The sequence below is a fragment of the Ursus americanus genome, chromosome 26 (assembly GCF_024610735.1).
Source record: "Ursus americanus isolate L20-20 chromosome 26, mUrsAme1.1.p, whole genome shotgun sequence".
NCBI classification, from domain to species: Eukaryota; Metazoa; Chordata; class Mammalia; order Carnivora; family Ursidae; genus Ursus; species Ursus americanus.
The window spans coordinates 21,102,793-21,117,404 of NC_142152.1; the positions used below are offsets into that span (position 1 = coordinate 21,102,793).

Below are 14,612 nucleotides of genomic sequence, written 5' to 3' on the forward strand. Positions count from 1 at the left end.
ATGAGTGATGAGTAGCCACTTTGGAGCATCATCAAGGGACTCTGTGGCCCTTGTCTTACGGCCATCCTTGCCTTTCACCTTTTCTCTTCCAGTCAAACTCTTATGCATCCTTCAAAACCCAGCTTAACTATCACCTTCCCAGTGAAGCTTTCCTTTACCTCCTCTTGGGGAGAATCGGTTGTTCCCGACTGTGGTTGCTCCGTACATGGCTTATATATTTCTAATAAATCTCAGCATATTCAGAATTTATTTATTTGCATATATAGATTCTTCCAAGGCATCCTCTGAGTCTTGTTTATCTCTTTATCCTTAACTTCTAGCACAGAGCACATAGCACCACATTGTGGATTCTCAACAATGATTCTCCATGATGCTTGTTGGACGAATGAATGAGTGTTTAACCTTCAAACAACAAGCTCTCAAAAGAGTATTAATAGAAGATATTTGTATACAAGGAATGTGCTAATTAAAATTAGTTTTATTTATTCATTCACACAAACTCAGCAAGAACTCCATTTGGCTGCTATTAATGTTTAGTGTGATTTACTATAAGTACTAGAAATGTAAAAAATGTGGTTCTTCTAGAAGGAAAGCCACAGTTCCCTCTGGTTTTCCCCCACCCCTCCTCCTATGTGTCTGAATCAGTAAGGCTTTACTTTACTTCAGGTCTTTTCCTAAGACTTGCAGGCTGGTTGCGCGGTAATTTAATTACTTCTAAATCTACTGAAGGCAAATACCAAGCAATCTATGGGGAAAGATTATGGAGTTCCAGATTATTTATTAAGTAAGGCTTATGTAGTCCTCATGGCGTTGATGGCGACCCCACCCCCACCCCCACCCTGTGGGTGTTAGCCCTGGGAGGAAAGCCCAATTAGAAAAGTTTAGATCTTGGAGTTACCCAACAGAAGGACTGCAGAACCCTTCTATAAAGGCCAGCCAAGATGCAGGGCTCCTTAGCTCCTCCCAAAGTTTTAGGTTCTTCTGGAGGGACACGGATTAAGAAACATAGAACCACTTTCTTTTCTTTCAGAAGGGAGTTGCCACCATCATTGTAGCATCATCGTTGGGAGGAGTATAGGTCTGTAGTGGGACTGACTTGGTTCATATCCCAGCTCTGCCTCTTTCAAGGTGGAATATTATAGAACCTCCCTCTGCCTCAGTTTCCGTGACTGTAGAACGGGGATGAGAGAGTTGTTGCTGTGGAAATTGAATGACTTAACACATACAGAGTGTTTAGAACAGGGCACGTAGGTAAGTGCTCAGGTGCACAAGGAGCTCTCCAAGAAACTCGCTCATGCGGCTCAACCGATTCAGAGAAAGAGGGTGATCTTTGTTGTTGTCACGTATCCCTTGTCTGGTTTCTTCACCCCTGTCCCATCTGTCGGGGGGCTGTTGTGACTTAACCGATGGGAAATCACTTCATAAAGTTCTACAAAAATATACAGGGGATTTTTTTTTCTATCCCAAAGACTAAAACTTTTTTTGATGGAGGGCAGGGCTTGGATTACAGCCAAGGGGAGATAGTGCCAAATGGAATAACCCAAAATATGAAAGAGAGTTCACACCACTGCATTATTCTACCAATGTTTGTGCTTAGACACTCTTAACCTTTAAGTCTTAGGGTTTTCCTACAGATTGCATCGCCATATTTGGCACGACCCCCACCCTCTAATACATCAGTTAGAATGCTTTGGGATGTAAGCAATGGAAACATAACTAATAGTGATGTAAGGAGTACACACAGGCATCGTCTCCTACCACAGGAAGTGTACGGTTGCAGGGTTGGTTCTAGTTCAGCAACCCACCAACGCCATCAAGGACCCGTGCCTCTTCCCTTCCAGTGCTCCACCATCCTCTGCATTCTGGCTTTTCTCCTCCAAGTTTCTTTTCTCATAGTTACCAGGTGGTTTCTGTAGCTCTTTCCCCATGTCTCTCTCTCTGTCATGGAGAACAACCTTGCCCAAATACCCTTCTCTCCCGACAGACTGCCGGTTAAGTCTCACTGTCTGACCAGGGCACATGGCAACATCTAACTGTAAAGAAGGCGAGAGACAAGTGGGCCCTCTCAGCCTCTAGAGCTTGTGATGGGCCCAGGAAATGCAGTGGGGAGACTGTAGGGTAGACAGCCGATACTATGTGCCAAACTTGCTCAAGCACCTCTTCTATACGTCTCATCTATGTTCCCTTCTCCCAAGTCCCTTTCAGCTCAGGGTACCTGGCCGGGAGAGGGCCTGTGCCTTCATACGCCCATGCAGTTGTCATCTGCATGGTTCTAGGGAGGTCCTGGGGACCGCCACATGAACCGTGCTTTCTGGAGTTGTATAGTGCACAACCTCCTTCACCAGCAGCCCTCTGGACCTCTTCTCTCTCATCCTATACTCATCTCTTACCTCACTCTTCACCCTCTCACTTTTTATTTCCTAATGTTAGCTTTCATTTATTCACTGATGAACACTTATTGGTCATCTAATACCTGCCAGGATAGACATCGATTGGTAGTGGGATGGAGGTTGACAAAAACATGAAAAAAGCACGTCCTCATTCTCCAGGAGTGACATCCCAGGGATAGAGACTGATATGAGAGCCAACATGCATAGTACTGTGTGACAAGTGCCATCGCGGAGTGTGTCACACAGCCCTGAAGAGTACAGGGGAAGGTGTGGCTGAAGTAGGGAAAGGCTTCAGAGGAGGTGACAATGGAATTGGGTCATGATGTCCAAATGGTATGTTCAAGGCAGTGGTATGGAAGAGACTGCAATGTTGCCAAGAAAAAGGCTCCACATGGCAGGGAAGGGTGAGAGGGGTGGCCAGGAATATAGGCAAGAGCAGACTTCTTAACTATAAGCTAGAGCCAGGCATTGGATTTTATGCCATGGAACAGAGAGAACAATGAGAGGTGGGGGTGGGGGTGTCATAGCCAAGATGGTTAAACAGTGAGTAGGAGCACAGGCTTTCAGCTCAGGCAGATGTGGGTGCAAATCCTGACTCCACCACTAACCCACTGCCGGGTCTTGGGCAGGTCACTTCACCTCTCTGACTGCCAGCTTCCTGGATGATGAAAGGGGAAAAAGAATCCTTGCCCAGGAGGGTAGCTGTAAGGATTGAATAAGGCAGCATAGATCAGGGGCCTTACACAGACTCTAGCTCGTGGTGGGGGTCAGTACAACGTGACTTACCTCCATTCTGACTGCCTCATTGTAGCACGAGGCAAACACGGGAGAAGTCGGCACACGACTTGTAGGTGGCTCAGATGAGCCGTTCTGTCGGCAATGGTTGAGCCCTGCAGACAGGACCGCTGTAGGCAGGGAGCGCGCGGGAAGGGCATCACCCTCGAGCTGGACCATGAAGAATGAGTAGAATGTAGGTGAGAGAGCAGGCAGGCAGTAGAGCTAGGAATGTACCCAGCAGGGACAGCTGGTTTATGCGGTGCTGTGTAGGCTGATTGGGCAGTAGGTGGGGTCTCTTGGGGTAAAGGGATGGAAGAAATCAGGCTTGGGGTTCTGGGGCTTTTGATTTGTTGACTTGGCCCTCCTTAGGTCTCCTGTTAGTCCCCTGTTCTGGCACCTTTTCTTCCTCTAAGAAGAGTATAGGCTCCTCCCCTAGTGGGGCTGGGGGTGGGTTGAGCACATGTCACACTGCGGGAGCTGGCAGTTCTGGCAAAGTGAGTTCCTGGTTGGGGGAGGGTGGTATTTGCTGCAGTGGGAACACCTGCTTTCGGGCCCATCCACCTAGAATGGGGTCGGTTACATCGAAAACCGGGGATGTACTGTATGGTGACTAACATAATATAATAAAAAATCGTTATTAATAAAAAAAAAAAAAAAAAAAAAAATAGAATGGGGTCGGGCTGCCCCTGCCACCTCCTCTTCCCATGCAAGATGTCAGCACCTTTGAGCTGTGTTCCTCCTTCCCCAATCCCTATAGAATGCCCTCCAGAGGGAAGAGCCAGGAGTGTCCCTGACTCCAGCTGGCCCTTGTGTGTAAAGCCAGTGCCCACGATGGCCACTTTCAAGTCTTCCGTGTCGTGGCAGGAGATGATTAATGGCCTAGGGACATCAGTGTGTTGTATTTAGTTCTCTGCCCAAGCAGATAGATTCTTCTTTCCAGGTAAAATGAATGCAGGCCCTTCCTGGGCTGTGTGCAGGTCCCTGCCCACCCCTCCTGGTTGCAGTCTGGTAGAGAACTCTGAAAGGTAAATGAGTTGATAAGCTGGTGGGGGCAGGGACGGCTGTACCTTCAGGGGCCCTTGTAAACAGTGTAAAGTCACCTTGCTGTGTGGGACTAGTGACGCTGCCGTAAGCCAAGTGGAAGCCTGTGGCACCATGCCAGTGCAGGAGCCGGTGTCCCTATAGCAGGGAGAGGGGCTGTCAGGCTTCACCTACCCAGGCCTGTCTTTTCCAAGCGACACTCACTCAGCTGTGTGCCAGACTGAGTACAAGACCTCCTGAACTTTCTGTTGCCTCATCTATAGAAGGGGATGTCATGGATGAATTGTGTCCCCCCCCACACACCACCAAAGGATGTTGAAATCCTAACCCCCAGTACCTGTGAATGTGAACTTACTTGGAAATAGGGTCTCTGCAGATGATCAACTTAAAAAGAGATCATTAGGGTATCGGCCCTAATCCAATGCGACTGTGTTCTTATAAAAAGAAGAAATTTGGACACAAAGACACACACAGGGAGAACGCCACGTGAAGTTGAAGGGTGGAGATTGGGGTGATGCTTGTATAAGTCAAGGGATACCAGTTCCCTAGAAAACCACCCAAAACTTGGAGAGCAGCCTAGAACAGATTCTCCCTCATTCCCTCAGATGGAACCAACCCAACCCTGCCAACATCTTGGGCTTCTAGCTTCCAGAAGTGGGAGAAAATACATTTCTGCCGTTCTTGGTACTTAGTTATGGCAGTCTTAGCAAACTAACACAGGGGAATGAGAATCTTCCCCAAGGGTCGACGGTACTGACATAACCAGGAAACCCATGCAAAGCAGCTGGCACGTAGTGGGCAGTCCCAGATAGTCACCGAGTCTTGAGGCCGGGAGGCTTGAGCTCTGGGGGGAGAACCAAAGCTAGCTCCAGTAATGTGGCTAAGGTGGGCAGTGGGGGGTGGTGGTGACACACCTCAGAATGAGTGCAGCGGCATGGACGGGGGCTGGTGATGCTACCTGGAGCATTTACCAGAACCCTCCACGTGCCAGGCACTGTTCTGAGCATCACTTTACATGGAGTCATTTTATCCTCCTGGTAGTCTTGGGAGGTAGCCCCTTGGAATCTCCACATTGTAGCTCGGCAAATGGCAGCACAGAGACGTTAAGGGATTTTATTAGTTTCCTAATAGTCAGTGGAAGGAGCAAGATTCCAACCCAGGCCCGGAGTCTGTGCTTTAACTGACAGGGAAATGTGTCTATGTTCCCCTGTGCTCCCAGTGGCCCAGGGGGCCTGGCCCTGGAAGCTCCCGAAAACAAAAGCCTGTCTTCTCCCAAGATGATGACCAGCATTTCAAGGGAGGCCTGTGTGATCCAAGGGATGCCCACTGGATAGCAGCTGGTCCCCCGCAGACTCCCAGGGCCCCTACAGGGAGCAGATACCAAGGCTTCATTCCGTTGAAAGAGTTGTGACTGAAACTCTGGAGTAATTCAGAAATTGGCTTGGAGGGAAAAAGCCAACACCGAGGTCCAACCTCGCTTTCTAAGGAGGGTGACTTCCAGAAGTGGCTTGGTTCAACCCATTCGCTGAGTGCTCACTGCAGACTAGACCGTGCCTCCAGGAGAGGCCTCAGCCATGGAGAGGAAGACCCATGCGTGATTTCTGCCAGAAGTCAGGGAGGGTCAGCTGGAGAACTTGAGGAGAAAGCAAATAATGAAGGAAGTCCCCAGTATACCTCAGACGTGAAAGGTTTTCCCCTAATAGCAGCCTGGTGGTGACTGTGCGCTGAAGAGGCTACCACCCCAGTCATGGCCTGGAACTTCTCCGGAGCCCTGAAGCCCCATCCCCAATTCTCTGCCTTCCTAGGGACACCCTCATAGTACTTTGTCTTAGTTCAAAGTACTAAGGTGGGTATCTTAGATATCACACATTCATGCTGGAATCCATTCATTCATTCAGTCAGTCAGTCAGTTCATACTCAGAAAGGTCTTACTATGTGTCAGGCACCATGGCAGCACTTGAGGAATAATGGTGAATAAGACAAATACATGGTCTTTCCCCTTCTTGGGGCTTATCTTCCAATGGCTGTCTCCTCGTGGGCATGTTCGAGATCCTACATATTAAGTAGGCTTTGACCTCAACAGCTTGGGTGCCACCCATCCTCAGTTTCTGTTAACTTGGACAGGATAAAGGATCAGATCTGACATGAAGAGGAAATTCAACTTTATTTTCCAAAAAATGGGGATCAGAAAGTGTCTGTTTCTTACCACACTGGCAAGGGGCTTGTCCCATGACGCCTCTGGAAGGGGGAACCTCACCTGAAATTTCAGCTACGTCAGTGTGCCCAAGTAAGCCGATCATCCAGGCAGATGACCCTCGAGTGACCCAAGCAAGTGGGTCTGCACGTGACAGGATGGAAGTCCGTCAGGTGATGGGGAGCTCACCTGATTCATTGTTGGAGAAGCCCACACTTCTGTAACCATGACTCCTCCACCTTCTGGAAGCTTTGCCCCATGGCCCAGCTCCCACCGTTGGGCTGGCCTGCCCCAGAGAAGCCCCCCAACCTTTGCAGGACTCTGACAGAACTTTGTTTCTTAAAAGACCCTTCCGGATCTCAAAGAGTGGGGTTCATCTCCCCAAGGAGAAACTTTTTTCAGTGTTTTCTCCTAGGAAGTCTTTCTGGAAAAAGCAAATGCCAATACCCCCAACCAAGGCCTTTCAACCTTGGGCAATTCTTCTGTCAGGAGTGTCATTCCTTGGCCTTTTAAAAACCCATTATGTGCTGCAACTCGGCCCGCTGGGCCCTGCCCACCAGGCACAGGTGACTCCTGACTCTGTCCCAACCCTGCATCTGCACACCATCCCTCACCCTCCGGGGCCCTTCTGCAAGTCCCCCAAGAAGCCAGTCTGGCTGCTGAGCTAGGAAAACTCTATCTGTTCCCTCCCTTCCTCCTGATCTGGCAGCAGGAACGGAAACTTTCGTGGAAAGCACTTGCACTGACGAAAGCTCCCACGTTGGGACTTTGACTCGGGCCCTGACAGGGCCAGGGTCTCAGGATGGGGCCTCTCCTTCCTGGGGTCAGGACCTGCCGCCTGGCTCCTCCCCTTGCTCCCCCTGCTGACCACCATTCCTCAGCTCCCCCCCACCCCACCCCGTGACCCCAAGGGACTGCTCCACCCCTAGAGAAGTAACTTTCACACTTTCCCCCTTTGTGAGTCCTCCCCCATCTCTGCCTCCCTTTTACTGTATATTTTCCTTCCCTGCTTTCCAGTGCCCATCAGTGGCTGCAGAGTCTGCATGGGGCTCGGCGGAGCTGAATGCCCAGAGCTTTTTGCTGTTTTGTTTAAGACCTGGTTATGGTTGTGGGATTTTTTTTTTTTTTTTTTTTTTGTCAGCTGCCTGTTATATCAATCACGGAGTCGGAATCTATTTATAGGTTGGGAGTACTGTGTCCTTAGTCACAAAGAGACACAGACAGGGGACTGTCAGCTGGTGCCGCAGGAGCTGAGCACCGAGTCATCAGCAAGTGGAAACACCTGAGGGGTAGCCTGTCCCCCGCCAGCCCCTGTCCTCTGCCCGGCCCCAAGCATGTAAGTACCGCAACTTCTCCCTTCCCTCTGCCCCAGCGCTGCCCCGCACCGTCCTGTCCTTCTCCCTACACAACCCCCTTCTCTCTCTCCTTCTCACTCTCCCTCTCCCTCTCTCTCTCTTTTTATGGATAAAAATATCTCCCCGTGCCTGCTCTTTCATTCTGGTTTTCGGCGCTGGAAAGCATCTCTGCGTGGCCGGAGGTTGGGGGGGGGAATGTTGCCTTTCGCAGACCGTCACGGGAAGGTCAGAGGGAGCGGGAATGGCTGGGTGGGACTGCTACCCAAACTCATTCGGAATCCGTAGGTTCCCTTTTATTTTTATTTGTTTTCGCCGAGAAAAAGTAAGTAAATCAAAAGGGCAAGGGAAAGTTTACACGCGGCTCGGCGGGGTGGTTATGTCTCCCAGCGTGAAAACTTTTATTTGCTGGCAGCTCCAAGCGTTGGGTGAGCTGAGAAGGTTATAGAGGGAAAACCCAGTTCACACAGGACAGGTGATGATGGAGGGCTCCCGGCAGGTTCAGGGGGACTCAGAGCAGCTCCAGTGACCAGCTTTTCTAGAGCACCTGAAAGGAAAAGGACTTTTTCCTTTCTCTCTCTCTTTCTCTCTCTCTTTCTTTCTTTCTTTTTTTTTTTTTTTTTTTTTTTTTTTTTTTTTGTTCCACGAAGGGAGTTTGCTTTGTGGAGTCCAGAGGAGAGCTCATGATTTGTCTTGCCTTACAGGCTTTTGTTGGCTCACACATTTGGTGTATTTTCTTCATCCTGAAAGGGGTGGTTGGTGGGGGTGGGGAGGAAGAGTCTCTGAAAAGACCGAAGCCAGGTGTGGCTTGCTGTAGATGCATGCTGCTCTGATCCTTCCCCCAAAGTGAGAAAGTTAATATCACGTTCTTGTCAAAGTGCTGCTTGTTTCAGACAGCCCAGGCGCAAGCTCTGTGAGCACATCCATGGCTCCCAGAGATGACAGTCCCCAGACGCTGTCAGGTGTCCCCAGGGCCCACATGCCACAAGCTTCCTGTGGAAGATTTGGGACTTTAGTCTTTGGATAATGCAGAGTATTAACTAAAAATCCTGCACTTGGGGGGGTTTGCTCTATATTGTTTACAAAGGAATAGTAGCCCTAAATTTTGGGGGGAAAATGTGATAACGTTTCATGTATATTATATACAACTTTTATAAAATGAGTGGTCTAATAATGCCTGGGTTTCTACTTACTAATACAGTGGTTACCATATACCGTATTGCTAAGGACTACTTCTTGATTTGTTTGGGAAAATAATATCTTAACAAAAAAATAATCTTTCCAACAATTTAAAAGCATTAAACAGAACAGATGGGTCTGGATTATTTTTGATGAAAACAAAATAGTTTTAACAACAAACTTAATTTGGTGAAAGTTAAGTAATAGGAACACACATATGTTTAGAGAGCCTATTTGATCTTGTTTCCTTCGGACCTTTCTGAAACTACTTCTTTTGGTTCTTTACTTCCCACTGTATTTTATTTAGGGTTATTACTGTCTTTAATCCATTCATTTATTATTTTGGAAGGGGAAATGGGGATCAGGAAGGAAAAAGAAATTTAGAAGGACAAGTTCACATGTTCGGGTAGTAAGACCACATGTATTGGTGGGAAAATTCAGAATAAAGAGTTTGGTGTAAAATGGGGCGGGGGGTGCTTGTCAGTATTAAAAAACCTAGTGTGGAAGGTAAAGCCCAGAAATCAAGAAAAAAAAATAAACAGGAGTTGAGCATACTCTATCTGTAGCATGATTACTTTTCTCTAGTCCAAGGCCTCCATTTTGATAAACATGTCCTGCTAGGGTTCCCCACAATAAAGCCGAAGTGAGATTTGGTGGGTTGTTGTTAATTAAGGCTCAAGCAAATCAAGAGATTGAGACGTCGCGTTCAGAAATCGCAGCAGTCGGCTGCTTGCACAACTGAACTTCTAGCCGAGGACTCTTCAGATCTCAAAGGCGTTTTAGAGAAAGTGTGACATTTTGTAATCTTTTAATGCAAGAGCAAACCATGCCCTCCCTCCTCAGCACGCACACGGAAGACTGCTGGCCCACGATTACATGCGGCAGGAGAGCTCCGCATTTCTGGACAAGGGCTGTGTTCTCATTAGCAGGAGCAGTTGAGAGAGAATGTTTGCTGGAACATTCAAGCAAGAACCACTCCTTCCTTTGGCTACTTGTGGATGCTTTCAGGGGCGATGGAGGCTTTGTTTGGCAGTGTGATGGAGGGCCTCCCTTTCACCCGCAAGTTCAGGATATCGTTTTTCCCTTTGGGCTTAGTTCTTAGAAGCAGTTGGGGGAAACTTCAATGCATTTGCCTAAGGCAGCCTCTGATTACTTAGTTTCTGCTTCAATAACGATTAATTTTATGTGGACTGAGCTCCTGTCAAACTCATTTTTTTTTCCACACTGATTTCTTAAATGCAATTGGTCACGGGGCTGTCTGTGACTCCGTGTCTGCAAAATCGAACCCATTCCATCTTTGTCGTTGTTTTATTTCTCTGAATGTAAGCGTGCAGTTGCCTGTGTGCGTGCACTGTTGCTTTATGTACCCCCTGCTTTGAGCACATGGAAACCCAGCCCGACCTCCTCTCCCAAATTGGGGACAGTGGGGCCAATGAGCAGGTGCTTTGGAATACAGCACGCTCAGGTGCTGGACCATCAATCTCCAGGAAGAAGGAATCACAAATACCTGGAAAGCGCTCCCCTAACTCAAACGATTTCACATAGCTGAGGCCTCTCCAAATACCCCGTAAATAAGAGATGGCAGCTGGCAGGATTTAACCCAAAGACCATGCACCGCCCTTTCTCCCTATCCCTTCATTTCTACAGTGTATCTGTCCATCTTTTTCTTATCTCTATTTTTACATTTCATTACCCTCCTGCTCTCTGTCTCCCTCCCTCCTCCCTTCCCTCCCCCCTTCTCGCCTTCCCTGAAAAACACATTTCTATCTGGCACAGAAAATAAACTCAGATTGTGGGTAGTTATGTTAATCTAATTCAATCCTCAGCGGGTTAAGAGTGAAATTCTAATAGTGGAGCTGTTGAGGGCTTTTTTGTTAATGGCTTGGGGATTACATTGAGTTAAAGGCTCATTTCCTAATCAAACAGAGAGGGAGAGAGTGACTCCGAATATTTATGAGTCTCCCAGTGAGAGTTTAAACATTCAACTCCAAAAGCAGGGTTTCTGCAGGAGGAAAGAGTTAAAACCCCTCAGGGCTGCTGGGGAAAAAAATTAAACCAGTTAAGCCATCAGCATTTTCAGGCTTGCTGTACAACTTGAGCAAAGGGGAAGGTGGGGAGAGAGAGGCGAACCGGTCCACAAAGCGAGAATGGAAACTGCGGCAGGAGCGCTGAAGCCAGAGTCAGCTGATGTATTCAGAAGAAAAGCCCTAGCAGCACAGCAGACATGGCTTCTCCGGTCACAAGCGTCTGGAGGGGATGTGTGCCTCCAACTCCCCCAAACCAATTCTCCTCCTCCAGTCCAGAGGTGAGAACATGGAGACAGGAGTATGGCTCAATTTTCCAACAACTGGAGAGTTCCCCTGCTGCCTGGGGGAGCAGGTGGAGAGGACTCTCCCCCACTTCGGTCCTGCGGCTGAAGTGCTATGGGCTGTCTCCCTTTCTGGAGCAAATTCACATCTCCACCAGCCCCTCTTTTCCCCATTGCCCTGCTCTTGGTCCCCCTGCCCTGCTCTCTGTGTATGAGGACCTCAAAGCCCATCTGGTTCAGTGTGCCCAGGAGAAAACAGGTAGAGATCTCCCTGATCTTCAGCCAGAGGAGGCGGGGAGCAACCTGGTCAAGGTCGAGCAATGTCAAGGCAAAGCTGAGCTCAGGAGTCCTAAGTCCTCCACAAACGTTCTGGCCTCTGTCTCTGGGGTAGAGTGGAGGAGAGGGGAAAGTCGGAGCCAGATGGCTGCCCGAACGTGCTGGCTCTCCTGGAGCGTGGTCTCCTGCTTGGGAAGCAAAGGCAAGAATTCCTCATAAAGGAGGATTCGCAGTGCTCTGTGGACACTTGCCCTTCTTTCCTGCCACCAGTCAAGTGAGCAGTTTCTAGGCCTTTCACTTGGGCCTACTTTCCTGCTTCATGAGATCAGCAGAGGCTCCAAACAGCTGACTTGCTGCCGTGGAGACCTCTGGCTTTTTGTTTTCCCCGGGCACTGTTCTTTCTCTTAGTGCTTCCTGCTCAGTGGCCTGTGAGTCCTCTTGCACTTGCCCTTCCTCATGTCAAGATGGCATTTATAGGGGCCCCTGGGTGGCTCAGTCAGTTAAGCGTCTGCCTTCGGCTTAGGTCATGATCCCAGGGTCCTGGGATCGAGCCGAGTGGGGAGCCTGCTCCCACTGCCTGCGGCTTCCCCTGCTTTCTCTCTCTCTGTCAAATAAATAAAATCTTAAAAAAAAAAAAAGATAGCATTTATAGCACATCTACACCCACTCTGCTGTGAAGCCTTCCTTATGCGGTTGGCATCCCCCTCTTAGAACACCCAACAGATCTCACTCCAGTATTGCATTAGTCCCTAGGGTGTGATTGTTTGTGGGTTTCCCTTGTGGGTTGCACCACACATTCCCCAAGGGCAAGGACAATGTTCCATTCCCTTTCGTAGTGCAGCTGATGGTTCCTGCCCCTACCCTGCCACGTGCCTCTCGTGGATGGCACCAAGCTGTGGTCAAGAGCACACACTCTGAGCAGGCTTTGAACCTTGGCATGACCTCTTCTCAGCTCCAAGACTTGAGCTAATAAATCCCTCCAGTTTTCCCATCTGCTGACTGGGCATAATTACAGAGCCGACCTTACAGGGTTGTCATAGCACTAAAGACAGGCTCCCACACCGCCCACTCAGGAGCTATGTCGTCATCAGCTTGAGCTGCTATGACAAAGTACCGTAGCCAGGGGGCCTAAGCCAGGGGCCTAAAGGACAGAAATGTATTTCTCACAGTTCTGGAGCCCGGAAGTCCAAAATCAGGGTGCTCGCACAGTCAGGTGCAGGAAGGACCCTCTTTATGTGCCGATGGCCGCATTTCTCATTCATCTTCGCATGGAGGAGAAAGCAAGAGTGCTGATCTCTTCCTCTTCTTAGAAGGACACGAATCCCATCATGGGGGCCCTCATGACCTCATCTAAACCTAATTACCTTTCAAATGCCCCACCTCCTAATATCATCACATTAGACCTCAGAACTTCAACACACGAATTTTGAGGGAATAAAAACAGTTTGTAACAGGCCATTTTCCTGAATGTTGGCGAGCAGAAGCCTGGCTCAGCAAGACTTCCAGCCTCATCCACCAGTGAACTATCCCATTAGGAAACCGGGGATCGAGGCCTATTAGGACACCCCCCCCACACACACACACGGACACACACACACTGCCACCACCACCACCAATCTGAAAAGAACTTAGGGCTTTCAAACCACTGTGGGAGCAGAGGATGGGAACTGGGCTTTGGACAGCAGTCCTAAGTGAGGAGAAACAGAGTTTGCTCAGCTCTCTTGGCCCTGGCTCACCTTCCGACAGGCGGGTTTGTACAGGTCACCCCTGTGCCCCTCTCTGCCCTGTGTTCACAGAGGGCAGTTTGGGCTCTACCCACGGAGCAGGCCAGGCCAGTCCTGGCTGTGAAGCCAGCAGGGCTGTGCTCTTGGGGCAGCAGGTGCCTTCTCTGTCCTCCTTTCTCTCAACATGATCACTCGACAAGTGAATCCCAGAGCCAAGGGGGCCTCCCCGCAGTTCCTGAAGAGGTGTCCTCTCCTGGATGCCCCCGGTCCTCAACACCCTTTCTGTGTCTCTGTGTTGGGACTTCCTACGCTGTGAGGCAAAGAGCCCTGCTCCTTTTCTTTCCCCGCTGATAAGCCACGTATTTCCTGATTGAAGCAGGGATCCAGAATGTGAATCCCGGGGCCACCCAAACTGACAGAGTGCCCATATTGTTCTCACTGCCCCCCCACTCTCCCTCCTAGATGTGGGGGTACCACTGCTAAACCCTGGAATTCTCACTGCAACCCCTCTGCCTCCTTACTATGCAACTTGGAAATTGCCCAGTGCCTGACACAGTGCCTGGCACTTAGCGTGTGTTCCATCAGCACGTGCAAAGTGCGTCGCATGGAGTTGCTTCTCTCGAGGGGCGCCTCTGATCCCCTCATTGTGGTTGGAGTGATCAGAAATTGTGAATGTCCAGCTGCCTTAACTACATTCGCCTGTGACCCGTGGATCGTGGTCCTTGCCCCAGCCCCTCTCCCTCTCCCCTCTGTCCCTCCTGCTTTCATGTTCCTCTGGCCAGACCAAAAAAAAAAAAGAGGTGTGCCTTTTATCTAGATGTACACAAACTTTCCTAGGAATTTTATTCTAGTCTGTAAAGAAGCTGTGTAAGCCGATGTCAAATGGAATTACTAAACTGCTATCTCTCCTGTGACTGTTTCCCTTGTTTGTCATGCCCTGTCTTCTGCCCTTTCTGGGCTGTTACTTACCTGCCTCTTCTGGCTGCTCACACTCTGTGCGGCCCTTGTTCCCTTCCCGCCGTAACCACGCTCGTCCCGCGTGGTACACGTAAGAGGGAGACCTTCCTTCTGAAGTGTTCCAGAGTGTCTGCTTCCATTAGCACAGACAAGGCTTTTGAAAGGTGGCAAGAGAGGAACATCATCTTAGGTACTGGATTCTTCCCAGAAGAGTATTTCTGCACTCTTTTGGAAGGCAGTGGATAAAAACTCAGACTGCTAAGGGTTAAATGATAGCAATGAAAAGTCTAGGCATCTCCTGGGGGCTGGTGGCTGGCTGAGACAATTGATTAGCTTGGCTTAGTGATCTTTCCAGCAATATTCAGGAGTAAAGTTTTTGCTGATTAGGCCGTGTGTGAGTGAGTGAGTGAGTGT

The 14,612-nt window shown here is 49.3% G+C and overlaps 1 protein-coding gene across 1 annotated transcript in view; it reads left to right on the forward strand.

The window, feature by feature from the left end:
- Positions 1–5,106: 5,106 nt before the first annotated feature.
- Positions 5,107–14,612, forward strand: part of ESRRB (estrogen related receptor beta) — a 169,120-nt gene continuing 159,614 nt past the window's right edge. Inside the window, exon 1 of the mRNA XM_045807757.2 lies at positions 5,107–7,738. Within this exon, the coding sequence (XP_045663713.2) occupies positions 7,737–7,738 (2 nt within the window). The 5' untranslated portion in view covers positions 5,107–7,736. The remainder of the gene's footprint in view (positions 7,739–14,612) is intronic.